The 17559-nt window shown below is 39.6% G+C and overlaps 1 protein-coding gene across 6 annotated transcripts in view; it reads left to right on the top strand.

The window, feature by feature from the left end:
* DSE (dermatan sulfate epimerase) overlaps positions 1-17559 on the top strand; it is a 76887-nt gene that overhangs the window by 27852 nt on the left and 31476 nt on the right. For 5 of the 6 annotated variants that reach the window (XM_088840599.1, XM_088840597.1, XM_055433153.2 and 2 more), the window contains one exon: positions 5002-5470. In XM_088840599.1, the coding sequence (XP_088696725.1) occupies positions 5055-5470 (416 nt within the window). In that variant the 5' untranslated portion in view covers positions 5002-5054. Of the gene's footprint in view, positions 1-2385; positions 2407-5001; positions 5471-17559 lie in introns of those variants that run through there. The other variant, XM_088840601.1, reaches the window with a different exon arrangement.

Raw genomic sequence — 17559 nt, 5'->3', positions numbered from 1 at the left:
TTGTACTACTGTGTGTTTCATTTATAAATCACTCCAGACTGTTTGGAAACCCACTTCATTTTTGAAACCCAACGTGCTGGTATAGTTTTCAATTCTTTTCCTTCTCGGCATATGCTTTCTGTGCCTTCTTTGTGTAAGGATGACAAAAATGGAAACTTTTAATGTTATTGAATGTAAAAATTTTGGCGAAAGGAGAGAACTTTGGTTTACACCTTAGGAGATTCAGGTTTATTTCTGTCTCTAAATATTTATGCTGAGGTATTGTGAGAGTAACTCTTAGAACTGTTTTGCCACATTAAGTTATTAAATATGTGAAGAGCATTTCACACAAAATTGTTGTGTGTCCGCAGTTATCGTATCTGCAGTGGATTGTTGGAACCAGAATTAAAGCAAAATAACTTCAGGCTTATTGTTGCTCTGTGTGGACCTACTTAAGATAATTGGAATTCGGGCAGTTTGTTAAATCCTTTTTACGTTGTTTGACTTGGCCTTAGCATAATTCCAGTTGGACTGCTGCAGATATATGTGGTGCATAGAAGCAGATAAATGATTATATTTCTGTCTGAATTATCTCAACTATACTGTATTCATTGATTAGGTCTGAAGTTAGGAATGTTTTGCTCCCTGAGCTGTGTCGAGTGAGATGAAAGAATGGGAAGGAAAACTGAATTAGGAGAGACAGTTGGTGGAAGAGAAGAGGAAAGAAAGCTGTTGGGGGAAATGAGGCTAAAAAAGGTCATTCAGAACCATTCTGAGAACTGAATTATGAATAAACTGCACTACTCACAGGCAGTTTCTGAGCGGAGCCCAAGATTTTGCCATTTTGAGGGTGCCTTGCTCCTGAACTGGCCAAGGGCAGCTTAAAGATTTAAGGGAACTGGCGGTGTTTGTGTTAGAGTGAGGGGGAGAGTCACGGTTGGTCATTTTGGTAAACTCTTTAGCCTTTAATGCCCATTGTTTCACTCAGCATTTTCAGCATCTTCCAAGCTTTGGTCATTCAGGCACCACCTTCAACAGTTTTTGCCTTATTAATTTGCTTTTCTTTTAAACTTACTTTTAAACTTAAATGTATTTTAAACAGGAACTCTATGTGTCCGTTGAAATCTGGTTTGGTATGATAGTTACAGCTTTTCCTAATATGTACTGAAACAAGTGCATGAAGTTAGCATAAAGCCTAGCCACCAGTGTCCACCTAAAATTACCCTGAGAAATGCTCCTTTCATCTAATTCCAGCTCTTCCCTTGGCAGAGACAGTACACAGAACGCCGAAGGTAAATGGTTAAAGGGAAACCCAAAACCTGGATATAGGGGCTTTTCAATAAAAACCTAGACAGATTTAAGATGGTAGATGAGAACTAGGTCTCCCTTTGGGTTACCAACCTAAAGAAAGATAAGTTTCATTTCTTTTCTTCTTTCTTTTTTTGGTAAATTACTGAATATTTTTTAGGCTACAGGAGTGTCTAGGCCTCATGAGTATTTTTCTCTATTTGTTTCCTCACAGAAACTGTATCTCGAAAATTCTGAACTTGCTTTAGCTTCAAATCCTGGGTGTTCATTGGAAGGACTGATGCTAAAGCTGAAATTGCAATACTTTGGCCACCTCATGCGACGAGTTGACTCACTGGAAAAGACTCTGATGCTGGGAAAGGTTGGGGGCGGGAGGAGAAGGGGACGACAGAGAATGAGATGGCTGGATGGCATCACCAACTGTGTGGACATGAGTTTGAGTGAACTCCAGGAGTTGGTGATGGACAGGGAGACCTGGCGTGCTGTGATTCATGGGGTTGCAGAGAGTCGGACACGACTGAGCGACTGAACTGAAGGAGTAAAGAGTTGGACACGACTGAGCCACTGAACTGAACTGAACTGAACTGAAGGAGGAGAAAGATTTCTCCTTGCTCATTTTAGTGATAAGATCCCCTCTATCAGTTCCTAAGCCCAGAAGTTCAGTGTCTGTGAACTGCCTTGCACATGCCAGGCACACACTGCTAACCCCTGTGATGCAAAAAGGAAGCTGTCGTCCCTTTGGTGAGGTCTGGCATAAACAGCTGAAACAGTCCCATGTAATACAGGCATCAGCCAGATACAGGAGATGTTAACTCTTTGGGTGGATCAGCAAAGGCCTTCATAGCTGGTTGCATGTGTGCCGTAAGGAGAGCAGCACAACTTGTGCCCCTGTGAGTGTCATAGTCTTTTCTCCTCTGTCTTCGTAGATGATCATTTAGCAGAATTTCTGTGGGTTGTACCCCGGCCCGCATGTATTCCAACAGGAATGTTTTCAATGTGTGGTAACTCAAGCCTTGCTGCCCTGACACTTCCACATGAATTCGAAGCAATAACTAAGGAACCTTCAGTAACAGTGGGCATATTGAGATGGCATCATTCCCAAAACAACATTTTAATGAGGTCTGTGCTTCAGGAGCAACGCTTCTAGTTTAAATATACTCGGGCATGTTCTATGTAACTGGAAGCCGTGTGGCAGAAGTGGCTGTGATCACAGTGTGGTTCAGTCCTGCATTGAGGGGGTCTCGTTGGAGCAGCTTCTCTCACCTCAGCGACTCCAGACCTGGGTAGGAGGGTGCTGTACATAAGGCAGGAGAAAGAGAATATAACAAATCAGGGACTTCTCAGTGATTAAGACTCTGCCTTCCAGTGCAGGGGGTGTGTGTTTGATCCCTGGTTGGGGAACCAAGATCCCACATGCTGCAGGGTGCAGCCAAATTTTAAAAATAAAACTTTTTTTCTTAGAAAAAGAGAAAGTAAGAGAATAAAACATATCAGCCTTAGCCCCTTTTAAGGAATGTGAGTATAGAAGAACCCTCCTGCAAATGCAGGAGACATGAGAGACCCAGGTTCAATCCCTGGGTCGGGAATATCCCCTGGAGGAGGGCATAGCAACCCATTTCAATGTTCTTGCCTGTAGATTCCCATGGACAGAGGAGCCTGGTGGGCTACAGTCCATGGGGTCGCAAAGAGTCAGACATGACTGAAGCAACTTAACATGCATGCATGTACAAAATCTGAGATACAGATTCCAGTCTTCACATAGCTTCCAACCTGTGCATACCCCATGCCATCTGCTTATCCACCTAGAACCGGAGCTGCACATTTAAAAACCAGTAGTTCAGAGAAGATTCTCAGTTGCATCTATGTAGAGGTCAGTTAAAGGAGAAACTTGCAAGCCATCCTCACCCTGGGTGCCTAAGACCCTCACAGTGCTAATTGTATTGATGGCCCCATCCAGTTTTAGACCTTTGAGGATTTAATATATGCAGGCTTTTTTTTTTTTAAATTAGCACACTTGTTCTCTTAAAGAGCAGAAAATAAATGCCAGGGTGAGGGTGGTGGGGAGTAAGCTTTCAGACCAAGCCACATCTCTTGTGTTACCAGAGACACCCCTCCTCAGACGTAACCACCGGAGACTGTTTCTTTTGGCTAGCTCTCTGACCTTGAAGGATTCAGCCAGCCGCCTTGAAGATTTGGGTGCTAGACATAATACGGGTAGAGTCCAAGACTATTTCTATTTTATATATTTTAGCAGCAGCAGCATGTAGCTTGGCTATATTCATTTTTTATTCGTTAAAAGTTCTGTTCTTGAACTTAGTCTAAAATACTTAACACACACACTGCCACTGACTTTTTTTATATATAGGCTAAAGCACATTCAGAAATATAAAGAATACTAGAATTTATGGCAGCATCCACAAGTGATGCTGTGTTGCATCACTTGGACACGGACAAAGTTAAGAGTATGGATAGTTCTCCAATGTGTGTTAAACCCTTGGTTTTCTTTCTTCTGAATGTGATGAGGCAGATTTTCCTTGGAAAAATGGTTTGCGTTCAGCTGGGGGATTGATTTTTTCCCCATCAGTTTCTCCCTTTAATAATTGAAAACTACTGTTCATTATTTACATAAAACTGTCTTTTTCTGGTCTGCTTTCCATAACCTTTCCCCTCTGAAGAATTTTAAGAATTCCCTGACTTGCCTCTGGGGGATTTTATGCCTGCTTTATCCCAGATGTGGGACATAGACCAGGCTGGGGGGTTTCTTTTTTTAATGTTCCTGCTTTGAAAGACATTCTTTAACCAGTGAGCAAAGCTGCCACTGAAGAAAAGGATTTTCAAGAAAGTTAAGCAGTTTAACAAAATATGTGAGCTTGGTTTAAATGTCTGACTTAACTGAATGACACCAAAATCCCGAGTGTGAAATGAAAAAAGTAGACAGTAGTTTCAAATAATAATGGGAAAATGCACACATGTTCTTTCAGCCTTTTAAGTTTGGAGTTTTATTTTCTGAATGAAGGCATGTCAGTCTCCAGTCCCAGCAGCCCCATGTCTGAGCTTGCCTTGCATGCCTGCTGATGTCATCCCAGGGAACTCACGGGCTTAGCAGATGTTTACCCTACTTCTGGTAGTCCTTGTCCCCACCTTCTGCTGACACAAAGAGGATATTCAGCCTTACTCATAATATTTTGTCTGCTCACCTTCATATAGATGTATTGATCCTAATCCCTCGTTCAGAATGGAGAATGTTAGAAGGAGGGGAGAACTTAGAGTGCAGGAGGCTGTATTAAGATAGGATTTTCTTATTTTTTTCTAATGTCCATTCAGATTCCCAAACATTTTACCACCAGCTTTTGGTTATTGTAGCCTTCATAGTAATGTCCAAAAATACCATAAAATTGAAACTCTTTTGTGTGATAAAATGTGAGAAGAATGCCAGCTAGAGTTTTTCTTCTCGACTCGAGCAAATATTACACCATTTTCCCAAATCCAAAGTTCTGTTTTCCACAATGAATATATCTGATGTATCATGTGTAATTAATTAAATTATTAGGTTTCAGTTTCTTCCTAGTTCAAATTTTTGTTGCATTTTTTAAATATCTGAAAATTCTTAAGCTTAATTTTCATAGTATGCAAAGTGGCTGCCTACCATATATTTCCTGCTTCACCATGGTCCCCTGGCTGACATAACCTCCTCTCCTTTTTATTCTCCTGTAGGATCTTTCGAAGATGGTTTGGCTGCCTTGGAGATTTGGAGATCTGATGCCACGATGAGGACTCACACACGGGGGGCTCCCAGTGTGTTTTTCATATGTTTGTTTTGCTTTGTGTCAGCCTGTGTCACCAACGAGAATCCCGAAGTCATGATCCCCTTCACCAATGCCAACTACGACAGCCACCCAATGCTGTACTTCTCCAGGGCGGAGGTGGCCGAGCTCCAGCTGAGGGCCGCCAGCTCCCACGAGCACATTGCCGCACGGCTCACTGAGGCCGTGAACACCATGCTGTCCAGCCCCTTGGAGTACCTCCCTCCTTGGGATCCCAAGGAATACAGCGCCCGCTGGAATGAGATTTACGGCAACAACTTGGGGGCCTTAGCAATGTTCTGCGTGCTGTATCCTGAAAACATGGAAGCCCGAGATATGGCCAAAGACTACATGGAGAGGATGGCAGCTCAGCCTAGTTGGTAGATTTTTGTCTTTTTCTTCTTACTGTATTAACTCTGTGATTTAAGAAATGAATTCATAGGGAGATGAAATCTCAGGGGCCAGATTTTCATATACTCTGTGTGTGTGTGTGATTGAAGGGGAAAGATTGCTTGTTATTTGTGTTGTCAGTGGCTTATGAATGGTCTCTAGTTTCAAAGACCTAGTAACTTTCATGTTTAAAGATAGAAGAAAAATATTTATAGATACAGTCTAACCAAAGAAAAAATAATTTGCTGCCTTGAGTAAATAGTATCATCTTGATTGTTGAGATTTCTTTCCCCCTTGTTTAACACACTTGTATTACTATCATCAGGTCTTAGGTTCTGACTGACCCCTAAGTGGTTAAAATCTTTTGCCAGCAAGAGATTTCCTTCAATTAAGATTTCTTTCCATTTTAGGACAGTTAGTAGCTTGAACAGCTAAAAGTAAATGTGATAGGATTAACTGGCAATTTATAAACTAGATCTTACCCAATAACCAGCAAATTGCCCAAACCTGTAGGAAAACCAATGTTGTAGTATAATTATGTGAGGAATTATAATTATGTAATAATTTACTTTCAGAAGTTCAAAATTTGAGAACAGACTTCCTGTCACTTCTTGATTAGGTTAAATTTATTTGTTTATAATTATTGTGCCTACCTGATTCCAAAAGGTATGGGATGAATTAATTAGAGATTCTGTGTGTATTCTTATTTAAACTGTGTTTTAATACATAGTCATGGACCAATTACATTAAAAACTTGCAAACTATATGCAATATCCTTTTAAAATTACATAGGCTGTTAATTGTCATAGGGTTAGAAAGAGCTCACTTTTAAATGATTAGAAAAATCAGTGAATGCATTTAATATTGTGGTGAGTTACAGCTCACATATCATAGGGGTGATGAATGGTATTTTGCAAGCTTCCTGAATTCCGCCAATACAATAAATAAATTTAATTCTTCCTAAATTTCTACAAATATGATAAAGAATGTTGTTTACTTATAAAGTTTGAAGGATTTTCTGAAATTTCTTATTGAAAAAGATTATAGAAGCATTGGTATTACATTCATATCAGAGTTCATTTTTAAGGCTTATTATTAGGTATGTACAATTATTTTGAAGCTTATAATATTTTAGATTGAAAAGAAGCTTTTTATTTGAATCGTTTCAAAGCTGAGGCATGTATGCCATAGTTTCTGTTCTTGATTAACTCATTCTATTTCTGACTCCAAGAAAGAATTTAAAAGATGTATGACTTCAGTTTTTATTTGCCAACCATACCTCAGTAAAGCTTGAAAAAATTTTTAAATAATAAAAAATGATGTATGAAAATCAGATATTTGAGCTATAAATTTCTGTTAGCAGATGTCACAGTTACTTGACATTGTACAGTTTAAAATGGCAGCCATATTTATAGTATCTGAGGAAAAAATCTTTGTTGTCTATAAAGGTAAAGTCTTTTTTGTTTTAGATAGATAAATGAAATTTGACAGATTAAGATACTGATGAAAATGTTCCAGAGAGCCATTCTGGAACATTAATTTCACTTCATGAAAGAGTAGGTAACTGGGAAGTACCACTTTATAATGGAGACTTTAGTATAAATACAATCACATTAAGAGACTTGCACAAGACCTGTGCAATTTTATTATAATAAAAAACATTCAGGCATATAAACACCAACTTAAAGGAATGCTGTCATTGGAAAGGATTAAAAGAAGGAAAATAAAACTTTAAAACGACCGTTTTCATGGTTTCTGTAGGTTCAGAATTACTGGTTGATGGAAATGTGTAGAAACAGACTCCAGGACTGACACTTTTCTTGTGGCGGTGTTGATAGAAACAGGTATAACTCTGTGCCATCATCTAGTGACCCAAAAGCCAGTTTGTAATTTAACAGAGCTGAACATTTGAGTTCTTTCTTTTGACCTCCTGGTCGATGAAGGTCAGAAATTGAGAATTTACCTTTATATCTGGTGTGTATTTCCAGAAGTTATCCTAGCATTAAAAAGTCAAGCTACTGGAATATTTTTATCTTGGGAAGAACTGTTACTAGGTGGTACTTTTAAATGATTTTATGGAAATTACAAGTTTTAGGAGCCATCACACCCAATCCCTAGACTCTTAAATTTTTATTAAATTGTAGTTGAATATAATCAGTCCCTTTTTGCAATTTAAAATACTGCTGAATATTTTCATAGTTCAACTATCCATATTTAAATCAACTAAATCATATGTTCCTATTATGCCCAGAGAAAGTATTGTAGGTGTTGTCACTGTTTTAGGATATAGTTCACCCGTATTTGGTTTCAGGGGAAAATAAAATACTTTTATTCATAAAAGAGATCAGTATTTAATACTATGGAATTTTTAAAAAGCTTTCTACAATGGCTTCATCAAGCTTAATACATTTGCCATATTATGTGAAGATCCTTCCTACTCTTTATAAAAACCAATGAGTAAATTGTGTCCATTCACTTGTCCAATTAATAAACATTAACAAACATTTATTGAGCATCTGTTGTATGTCATGTACCATATAGATAATAGGGATTCAATGATGAAAAAAAATAACTCTGTAAATTTAAAATTTGCACCTAGGATAAGGGCTGCAAACATTGGGTATTTGAAACCTAAGCTAGGACTATATTTTCTGCTCAGAATTAAGTGTAAGGATCACTTAATGGGGGGAGGGGGTGTCATTAGTTTTTATTCATGAATTAAAGATTTGAGGAATAAATGAGATAATGTAAAATACTTATTAGCACAGTTCCTGTCATATAGTAAGCCTTCTATGAATAAGAATGACAACGATAATTATTGTTACTGGTATTTACTTAGTATTTAGACCTTATGTAGTTTATAATTTGGTGTATGTAGGCTGTAAGGAAATAGTATTTGTTTGGGATTTATTTGGAGACTTTGCTTATCTTTGTTCAAATTGCTCTCAAAACTAGAACATCTGTTTAACGTATAATATGTTCCTTTTGGCGTTGTTCCATTAAAACTTTCAGTGTTGCTCCCTTGGGCCCTTTTTGTTAGCAGATAAGAATCTGATGGTAGCACCAATTGTGACGGCTTAGGGGAAAGGAACAATAATGTGTCTTTTGTCTGGTATTAAAAAGAAGTGCATCTGACATGTATGCATACAGATTTATTAATTTAGTTCATTTAATTTGAATATTTTGTAAGTAAAGAGCTAAAACATCACGGATGTAGATTTACCTCTTTAAGAGTCTAAGGCCACTGGAAAAGTTAAATGGAAAATATTATCTAGTCATATACTGATCTTGTGTGTTCATCTGATAAAGTAGAAAGGGATCTCATAGATTGATAATGATGTTGGTGACTGAAAAATGACCACATGCAGTACTGTCATCTTTTAACATTATAATTTTGTGTGTCCGTGAGTACATAAAAATGAGACGTATCTTTGTCCTGTATCTGCTTTTGTGGAGATGTCCATATTCTCTTTCAGAAGCTCTCTCTCCTTTGTTCTTCTAGCTTTTGTTAAGGTCATGCATTCGTCATAGCGTGCTCTGTAACAGTAAAAGTAACAAGGTAATTGAATTGTTCTTAACTTGGTTGTAAAAATCAAATTTTAAAAGATGTTACTTTAACCTATATATAAAATGGCACGTTATTTTCAACATTACCAATAATGTCTTTGACCTTTAAATTAAGGCTTTTTTCCTCTATAGATCTCCTCTTCCAAATGAGACCTAGGATTTGGGTTACAGTTGGCCCTATGTTATATAAAAGAGTGATTAGAACTTCATTATACAACTACTTTAAGAAATTTAATGAGCTGAAATCATAAATCTAGACCTGGTAACAATAGAAAATGCGTTATATTACAGTTAAAGTCATTTCTTTTTTTTATATCATCTAATCACCAGAGCAAGTTCTATATATGTCAGTTGACACATGGGGGAATTCTCTTTTATAAATGGTTGATTTCTGCCTTCAGTCCTTACCTAATTAAAAAGGGAACACTGCTGGATGCCAAAAAATGAAAAATTTTCCATCAGTTTTTTTTCCTCAAGAACTTAAACTTTAAGGTGAGAAAATAATAAAAACAGATCTTAGTCAAGATTTAAGAGATTTCTAAAGAGTCAGTTTTTGAAGTTTTTTGGAATAAGCACATATTGCTCAGTTTTCCTAAAATTTTCATGTGTACGTATATTTTTATTTACTTATCTTTACTTTTTTCTACTGTACCTTTCTGCCCAAAGATTAAGGAAACAAAATATAATACTCAAATAAGAACTAGCTGAGAAACAAAAGAGGAAAAGAAAAGATTAAGAATATCAGCTGGACTAGCAGGGAGGCAGTTGCTGAAATGCATCTTCTGTCCGATGGGTGAATGGGCCACTGGTGGGCCCGAAATTCTTTAAAAATAAAGAAAGTAGGTTCAGTTAGCTTTCAAGTATAGTGTTCATGGGATTAAAAACAGATCAGTTACTCCAACTACTACTCTAGACTCAAGGATCAGAAAGAAATTTCTCTTGGAGTTTCCATGAAAAACTCTCATGGTAGTTTCATGAACATCCTTCCAGTGCATGTGTGACGAATTGCAGTGCTGTCTTTTTTATACTAGACTAGACGGGGGAGCCTGGTGGGCTTCCGTCTGTGGGGTCACACAGAGTCGGACACGACTGAAGTGACTTAGCAGTAGCAGCAGCAGAGGCAATGGCACCCCACTCCAGTACTCTTGCCTAGAAAATCCCTTGGACGGTGGAGCCTGGTAGGCTGCAGTCCATGGGGTCGCTACGAGTCAGACACGACTGAGCGACTTCACTTTCACTTTTCACTATCACACATTGGAGAAGGAAATGGCAACCCACTCCAGTGTTCTTGCCTGGAGAATCCCAGGGAAGGGGGAGCCTGGTGGGCTTCCGTCTATGAGGTCACACAGAGTCGGACACGACGGAAGTGACTTAGCAACAGTAGCAGCAGACTAGACTGAGGGCAGGACTGGATCTGTTTTGCTCATACGTACCTCTGTCATCTCCTAACAGAGTTATCAGGTATATTTTTGCCCAATGAATGAATGCTCTGGATGAAGGTTCTTCAAAGTGAAATTGACTAAAACTGGAGTGGAGGTAGAGGGGATGGATGTATGGCTTAGTCCCAGGCTACTCTACTTTTCTTTCCTAGTCTAGCTTAGTCCTTCAGTAGAATTTTGCTCATTCAGAAAAGTGAGATGACGTATACCTGTCAGGCGGCCTCTCTATACATTATGTGTCTCAGCTGAGCTCATGCTAGATGGGTTCTCTGAGCTTGGTATTACACTACTCTGCCTGTTCTTACAGTAATCTTCTATACCTAAAAACAAACAAAAAACTCACTTAAATCATCATCGGAAATCACACCACACCTGAATCACTTAAGAAAGATACAGATAAGTTGACCATATCTCACCTACTATGAAGAAGTGAATGCATTGAACAGAGATTTAAAATAGAACTGTAACAAAAGATTTGTTGTTCTAGCTTTACTGACAGCATGTAGTTAACCCCATGTGCATTTCTGAGCAACGGGCTTTTCAAGGCTTTTGTCTAAACATTGTAAAGCCTGGGGAAGGGGCCAAGCATAGCAGTCCTCGGATGCAGAGCTGCACTTGTATCTTGACTCTATTTTATTAGCCTTTAGCAGGGTTTTTTTAACTTCTGTAAAACCCCAGTTTCTTTGTCTTTAAAATGTGGATTGATTCTTCCCATGCAAGCAATGTTGTTCCAAGGGTTAAATGAGATCATGCATGTAAAGCTCTTAGCATTATGTGCCTGATACATATTTTACTAAAAAAGTTTATTTTTACTATGCAGAAATAGATATGATCATGTAGCTTTATTCTTGACACACAGGACTTCATTTTTACCTATTCACTCTGGAGTTGTGTTTTTGAGAAGTACTCATTTTGCATCATTTTCTTCCCTTTCTTTATAGTATTTTTGCTTACTTATCATCAGAAAATAAATCACAGAGGAAAGAAATTACTTCACTCTTGCATGGGTGCCAGTCAGCTACAGGAATTCAAAACTGGTGAGGGAAACAAAGAAAGTTGAACTTTTGGACAGAGAAGTAATTATCATTTTATTTGCAACAGACGGTGTATTAAATTCCTTGCCTGTGCAATGCAGACTTCTGGAAAGTGACATCTGAGGGCCCATTTGCAAAATAAAATACAAAAAATAATAAAGTAAAGGAAAAAAGTTCCCTTAGCATATCATAGTGAACCAATCAGTTTTATTCCTGTATGTTCCAAAATGCAGGGTGAGCACATCACTCAGCATGGTGTGCTGGGTTTCAAATGCAGTTCCCTACAGCTGTCTTTCAGGCTTTTTACTTCTCTAAATTGCACAGTAGAGCTGGGGATCAAAGTAGGGGAGCATGTAGAGCCACAGCAACCTAAGTAAAAAGATCGGGTTTTCCTCTCATGACCTTACAATGGTGAAGACCTGGAGGTGTAGCCCATGGTGCACCTGGAATCCATTCAAGGAAACAAATCCAGTGGACTCAACTGCAGGGTCTCTATTAACCCAGCCCCCAAGACCCTTGGCTTTTTCTCCTTCATGCTTTCCCTCCCTTCTGCCCTTCCTCCTCCTTCCCCTTCTGCCTCTCTTTTTCTCTCTGTTCCATTCATTCTGTGATCTAAAGAAAGACACTGCTTTTACCCTGCTATAAATCCTTGCAAACGAAATCTAAAACTGATGACAACAAGGTTTTTTATGATGATCAGATTCTTTAATATTTACAGAATCACGTTTTAGGAACCTGGCCATTGGGAATTCCCTTCTGGTATACCATTTAATAAACAGGTTTTTGCCAGCATCATTCCAGGTGAGGGCAATGGGCCAGAACTGGTGTTGAGAGACCTGTGGCAGGAGGAAGCAGGTGAGGAGTTGCTCAGGGAGAGGCCAAATCAGGTGTTAAGGTTAGCCGAGCATCTCAGTGCAGGTTTTCATACACAACAAGGAGACTCTTCTCCATTCAAATGAAGTGAGGTTAAAATAGTTTAATAATGCTTCTTTCTAACAACAAACGTGAAACATTTTGTATGATCTCTGTTGTTGTTCAGCTGCTAAGTCGTGTCTGACTCTTTGTGGCCCCATGAACTGCAGCATACCAGGCTTCCCTGTCCTTCACTATCTCCTGGAGTTTGCTCAAACTCATGTCCATTGAGTTGATGATGCCATTCAACCATCTTATCCTTTGTCCCTTCTCCTGCCCTCAATCTTTCCCAGCATCAGGGTCTTTTCCTGTGAGTCGGCTCTTAGCATCAGGCGGCCAAGGTTTTGGAGCTTCAGCTGCAGCACCAGTCCTTCCAATGAATATTCAGGATTGATTTCCTTTAGGATTGACTGGTTTGATCTCCTTGCTGTTGAAGGAACTCTCAAGAGTCTTCTCCAAGCACCACAGTTTGAAAGCATCAATTCTTTGGCACTCAGCCTTCTTATGGTCCAACTCTCACATCTGTACATGACTACTGAAAAAAACCATATCTTTGACTATATGGACCTTTGTCAGGAAAGTGATGTCTCTGCTTTTTAATATGCTGTCTAGGTTTCTCATAGCTTTTCTTGCAAGGAACAAGCATCTTTTAATTTCATGGCTGCAGTCACAGTCTATAGTGATTTTGGAGCCCGAGAAAAGAAAATCTGTCACTGTTTCCACTTTTTCCCCATCTATTTTCCATGAGGTGATGGGATCGGATGCCATGATCTTAGTTTTTTGAATGTTGAGTTTTAAGCCAGCTTTTTTACTCTCTTCTTTTCACCCTCATTAAGAGGCTCTTTAGTTCCTCTTTGCTTTCTACCGTTAAGAGTGGTATCATCTGCATATCTGAGGTTGTTATTTCTCCTGGCAATCTTGATTTCAGCTTGTGATTCATCCAGCCCGGCATTTCACATGATGTGCTCTGTACATCAGTTAAATAATCAGGGTGACAATATACAGTCTTGACGTACTCCTTTCCCAATCTTGAACCAGTCCGTTGTTCCATGTCCCGTTCTAACTTTTGCTTCTTGTCCTGCATGCGTGCCTGCTAAGTCGCTTTGGTCGTGTCCGACTCTTTGCGAACCCATGGGCTGCAGCCTACCCAGCTCCTCTGTCCATGGGATATTCCAAGCAAGAATACTGAAATGGGGGTTGCCATGCCCTGCTCCACAGGATCTTCCTGACACAGGGATCAAACCCAGGTCTCCTGCATTGCAGGCAGATTCTTTACCACTGAGCCACTGGGGAAGCCCTTTGTGTCCTGCATACACCTCTAAACGTGCCCAGTTGAAAAGAAATCTGAAGTTAGTTTTCCTGTGGGATCTGTTTGTTGTTTGAGTGTAACATTCAGTATTGGTGCAACCCTCAACTGTTTCCATGATGAGTGACGCGCTCTCCTACCTCCTGCTCTTTTAGTGTCACTTGTTGCCTTTTTAACAAAAAAATTCACTGTGGACTTTTAGAGTTGTCCTAGGGAGCTGTGCTTAAGGCCAGAGGAATCCTCATCCTTCTTCTGAAGGGGTTCTAAATCTGTGCTGCTCACCCCATATATACAGCAAAGATGCATATGTGGTAAGTTCCACACCATCTTTACAATCTGGCTCTCACATTTATCTAATATTAAAACTTGCCAAGTATGTTGTTTACATTTTATGCATTCCTTGCCCTGTATCTTGAGAAATTTGAGTTAGCAAGTGCTACATATATATATATATATATATATATTCTATTTCAATATTGCTTTATAATCTTTTTTTAAAGTTGCTTTATTAAGTGAAATAGTACTAGTACCACTTAAGATGTAAGGCCTTGCCGACATTAAGTTCTTACTAATAGTGTATGAAGGGATATTTATAACTACCGGAGAATAGCAGTAACATGAGTATGTCTGTGCAGTCTTTTGTAAAGCTGGCTGGTTCTTTTTTCCTTAGTTATCTTCAGAATGGCTCTTTCCTTCTTCATCTCCTTCTGCTATTTCTGTCAAGAGAGCATGTTTTAGCTGTGTTTAACACAGTCTCTTTCCTCCATCCTTCCTTTTTCATTGGAATGTCAACATGCTGGTTTAGGATAGCAGGAGAAAGCATAGTCAGGAGACAGATCATTACGTTTCTCACGTAAGCCTGCAGTTTAGAAGCTTTGTGTATGGATGGCTTTGAGGAGAGGAATCAGGCGGAGAGGAACTAGGTGGAAGCTTAGGGAGGAAGTGAAGATCACAGCTAAGCCAGAGAGAATGGGAACAAGAAGGAATGAATTTAAGGGACATTTAAGACAGAGAATCTACAAAGAGATTGGATATGGGACACTGTTTCTCAAACTGTGGTTCCTTCATCAGAATCATACAGGTGTTCTTAAAAACAGAGCTTCCTGGAACTGGCCCAGACTCAGGGAAACACGATCATTTGGAGTAGGCCGTAGAACTTTTTCCTCTTACCAAGTTCCCCCTAGGGTTCTAAGGCACCTAAACATTAAGTAGTGAAGGGAAGGGAGGTAGAAAGCTTGGGACTTGGTTTTTGTCTTGGGCAAATGGGTGCACAGTGATGCAGACAGGAGATGAAATGTAGAGTGGGTGTGTGGGAGAAAAGACAGTTCACTTTTAAAGATATGTATTTATTTGTTTATTGGCGCACTGGGTCTTCATTGCTCCGTGCAGGCTCTTCTCTGGTTGTGGTGAGTGGGGGCTGCTCCCTAGTTGCAGCGCGCGGGCTTCTCACTGCGGGGGCTTCTCCTGTGAAGCACGGGCTCTAAGGTGCGCCAGGTTCAGTAGTTGCCGCGCGTGGGCTCAGTAGTTGTGGTGCTCAGACTCAGTTGCCCCTCGGCATGTGGGATCTTCCCAGATTAAGGATCAAACCCGTGTCCCCTGCATTGGCAGGCAGATTCCCAACCACTGAACCACCAGGGAATTCGCTTTTTTTGCATGACTTTTCTCTCACTTTAATGGTCTCACTTTGTTGGTATCACCAGCTGTGTGGAGAGATGAATTTCAAAGCCCTCTGTCTTGTAATCATTACAAGTGCTCATAGAGTCTCTTGGCAAATACTTTGGTATATATTTATTAGTATAATTTTAAAGACTTCCTGGCCGTATCCATTCATTTTTACACAGTCATGGCTGCCACAGAACAGAGAAAGTGCCACACTCCTTACCTCTAGACATGTTTCTCCTTCCTCCCCTTTATTCAGTGCTTCACTCCCACTACTCTGAATACATTTTGCTGTTGGTGGTGGTTGCGTCATTGTTGGATATGGGTGAGCTCTTCAGCAAGCATTATCTTTAGACGGTTAAAAAAGATCAGCCTGTCATCATTCCTGTAAAACATGCCCCCATCCAGAGCTTCCGGATTCTTGAAATCTTTTTGTTTCCTAGAATGTTGTGATTTTAGTGTTGTAAGATTTTCACCGGCAGGCATTGATATGCATCCCCAGTGATTCACTGGGCCATGTGTGCTGACATTTTCAACTCTGCCTCGATCTGGGCTGTAGTAAGTTTACAGACCAGCCCTGAGCTGAGCTTTCTGCCTGCAGGGATCCAGACTCATCCACCCCTTTCCTTCCTCCTTTTCCCCAACTCGATGTAGACGTCAGGATCCTATTTAACTTCTCCTTCTTCCATAACATTTTCTCTAGTCCCTCATCCATCTCAATTCTCATAGGTATTATTTTTCACGTGACTTGTTGGTTTTACAGTAGTAACAGGGTTACTTAGCTCGTTCTCCGATTAGGAGTGTGTGTCTTCAAGATGCAGCTTAAAGAAACATCTTCGTAAAAACCTTTTAAACTCCAGTTTCTACCCTGCCCTGGCCAGTGTAATTCAGATGTGCCAAGGAACCCATGCAGAACTCTCACAGGATGTTTCGCCTACACTATAATTGTATAGGTTCTACCGTTTGTTTGCCTCTGGCACATAAGCTTATTGAGAGCAGCACCATCATCATGTTTTACTTCTCTGTCCTGAGAGTTGAATATGCTGTAGGGGCCACAAGAACAATAATAATAAATTGAATGAATGAATGATCACATTTTGATGAGTAGTCTAGGCTTACCATGAACAGGACTCCAAGATCTGCTTTCAGTTTCAAATCTGATTTGCTGCCTTGTGCACTGAGGATGGTCATACTTATTTGGCCTCACTCTCACTCTGAGGACCTGCCTGCTGTTAATCTGTCATCAGAGGTGTTGCACCTTTGGCCCACTCAGAGGCTGGTAGTGGGTATGTCAGGATTTGGCATCTCTGGGTCTAGTTCCCCAGGGAGTCTCAGATTCCCTGCTTTTTGAAGCACTTCTCCTGCACCTGGTATTCTCTCCTGCCTAATCTCTTGAATTTTGGTGTCAATCATCTTAACTTCCACATAATATTCATGGGTACTCCTGGTCAGGTAACCCCGATAGAATTTTGTTTTTATTTTAAAACCACCTGCTTCAGTATTTGGGATGAATGGTAGTGATGTTAGGTGGTGGAAGTGATACTTTATTAGAATTAAGATCAAGGACCGTGGAGTCAGACTTCCATGTTCTAATCCCGGGACATGGAACATGTTACTTGATTTCATAATGACTCAGTTTCCTCATCTGTAAATTGGTGATAAACATTCTGTAATACTTACCTCATAGTGTTTAGAGGGTTAAATGAATTAATGAAACAGTAACTGGCAACAGTAACAGTAAGGTGTTAGCTATTATTTTTATCTTTATTGCTTTGCTTTTGTGTTCTCATACTTTGATGTCAGTAAAGGTAGTTTTCATTTATAAACAACTGCATGCATATAATTCATTTTATGCAAGGTTATTGTGTACTCACTCTGTTCTAGATGTTGTACCTAGGTATTGGGATATAAAAATTTGACACAAGTTATACATCTTGCCTAGAATTGTTGATCTCAGGAAAATATGAACTAATAGACAATATAGATGCAGATGATAAGGCTGTGATTGAGAAAGTACAGTGTGCAGTGGAAGACAGAGAGGTAATTAATACTTCAGCATGCCCAGCATTGGAGCGTTGGGAAGGCTTTCTTCCAGGGGCCTGAAGGACAAATAGGAATCAGCCAAGTAAAAGGGAAAGAGCACGTTTGAAAGTTCTAAGCAG

The sequence above is a fragment of the Moschus berezovskii genome, chromosome 10, assembly GCF_049115385.1.
Source record: "Moschus berezovskii isolate FMDL1 chromosome 10, NW_MosBer_1.0, whole genome shotgun sequence".
In the NCBI taxonomy this organism is placed as follows: Eukaryota; Metazoa; Chordata; class Mammalia; order Artiodactyla; family Moschidae; genus Moschus; species Moschus berezovskii.
The sequence above is the reverse complement of the archived record's forward strand: the minus strand, read 5'-3'. Positions and strand labels throughout refer to the sequence as shown.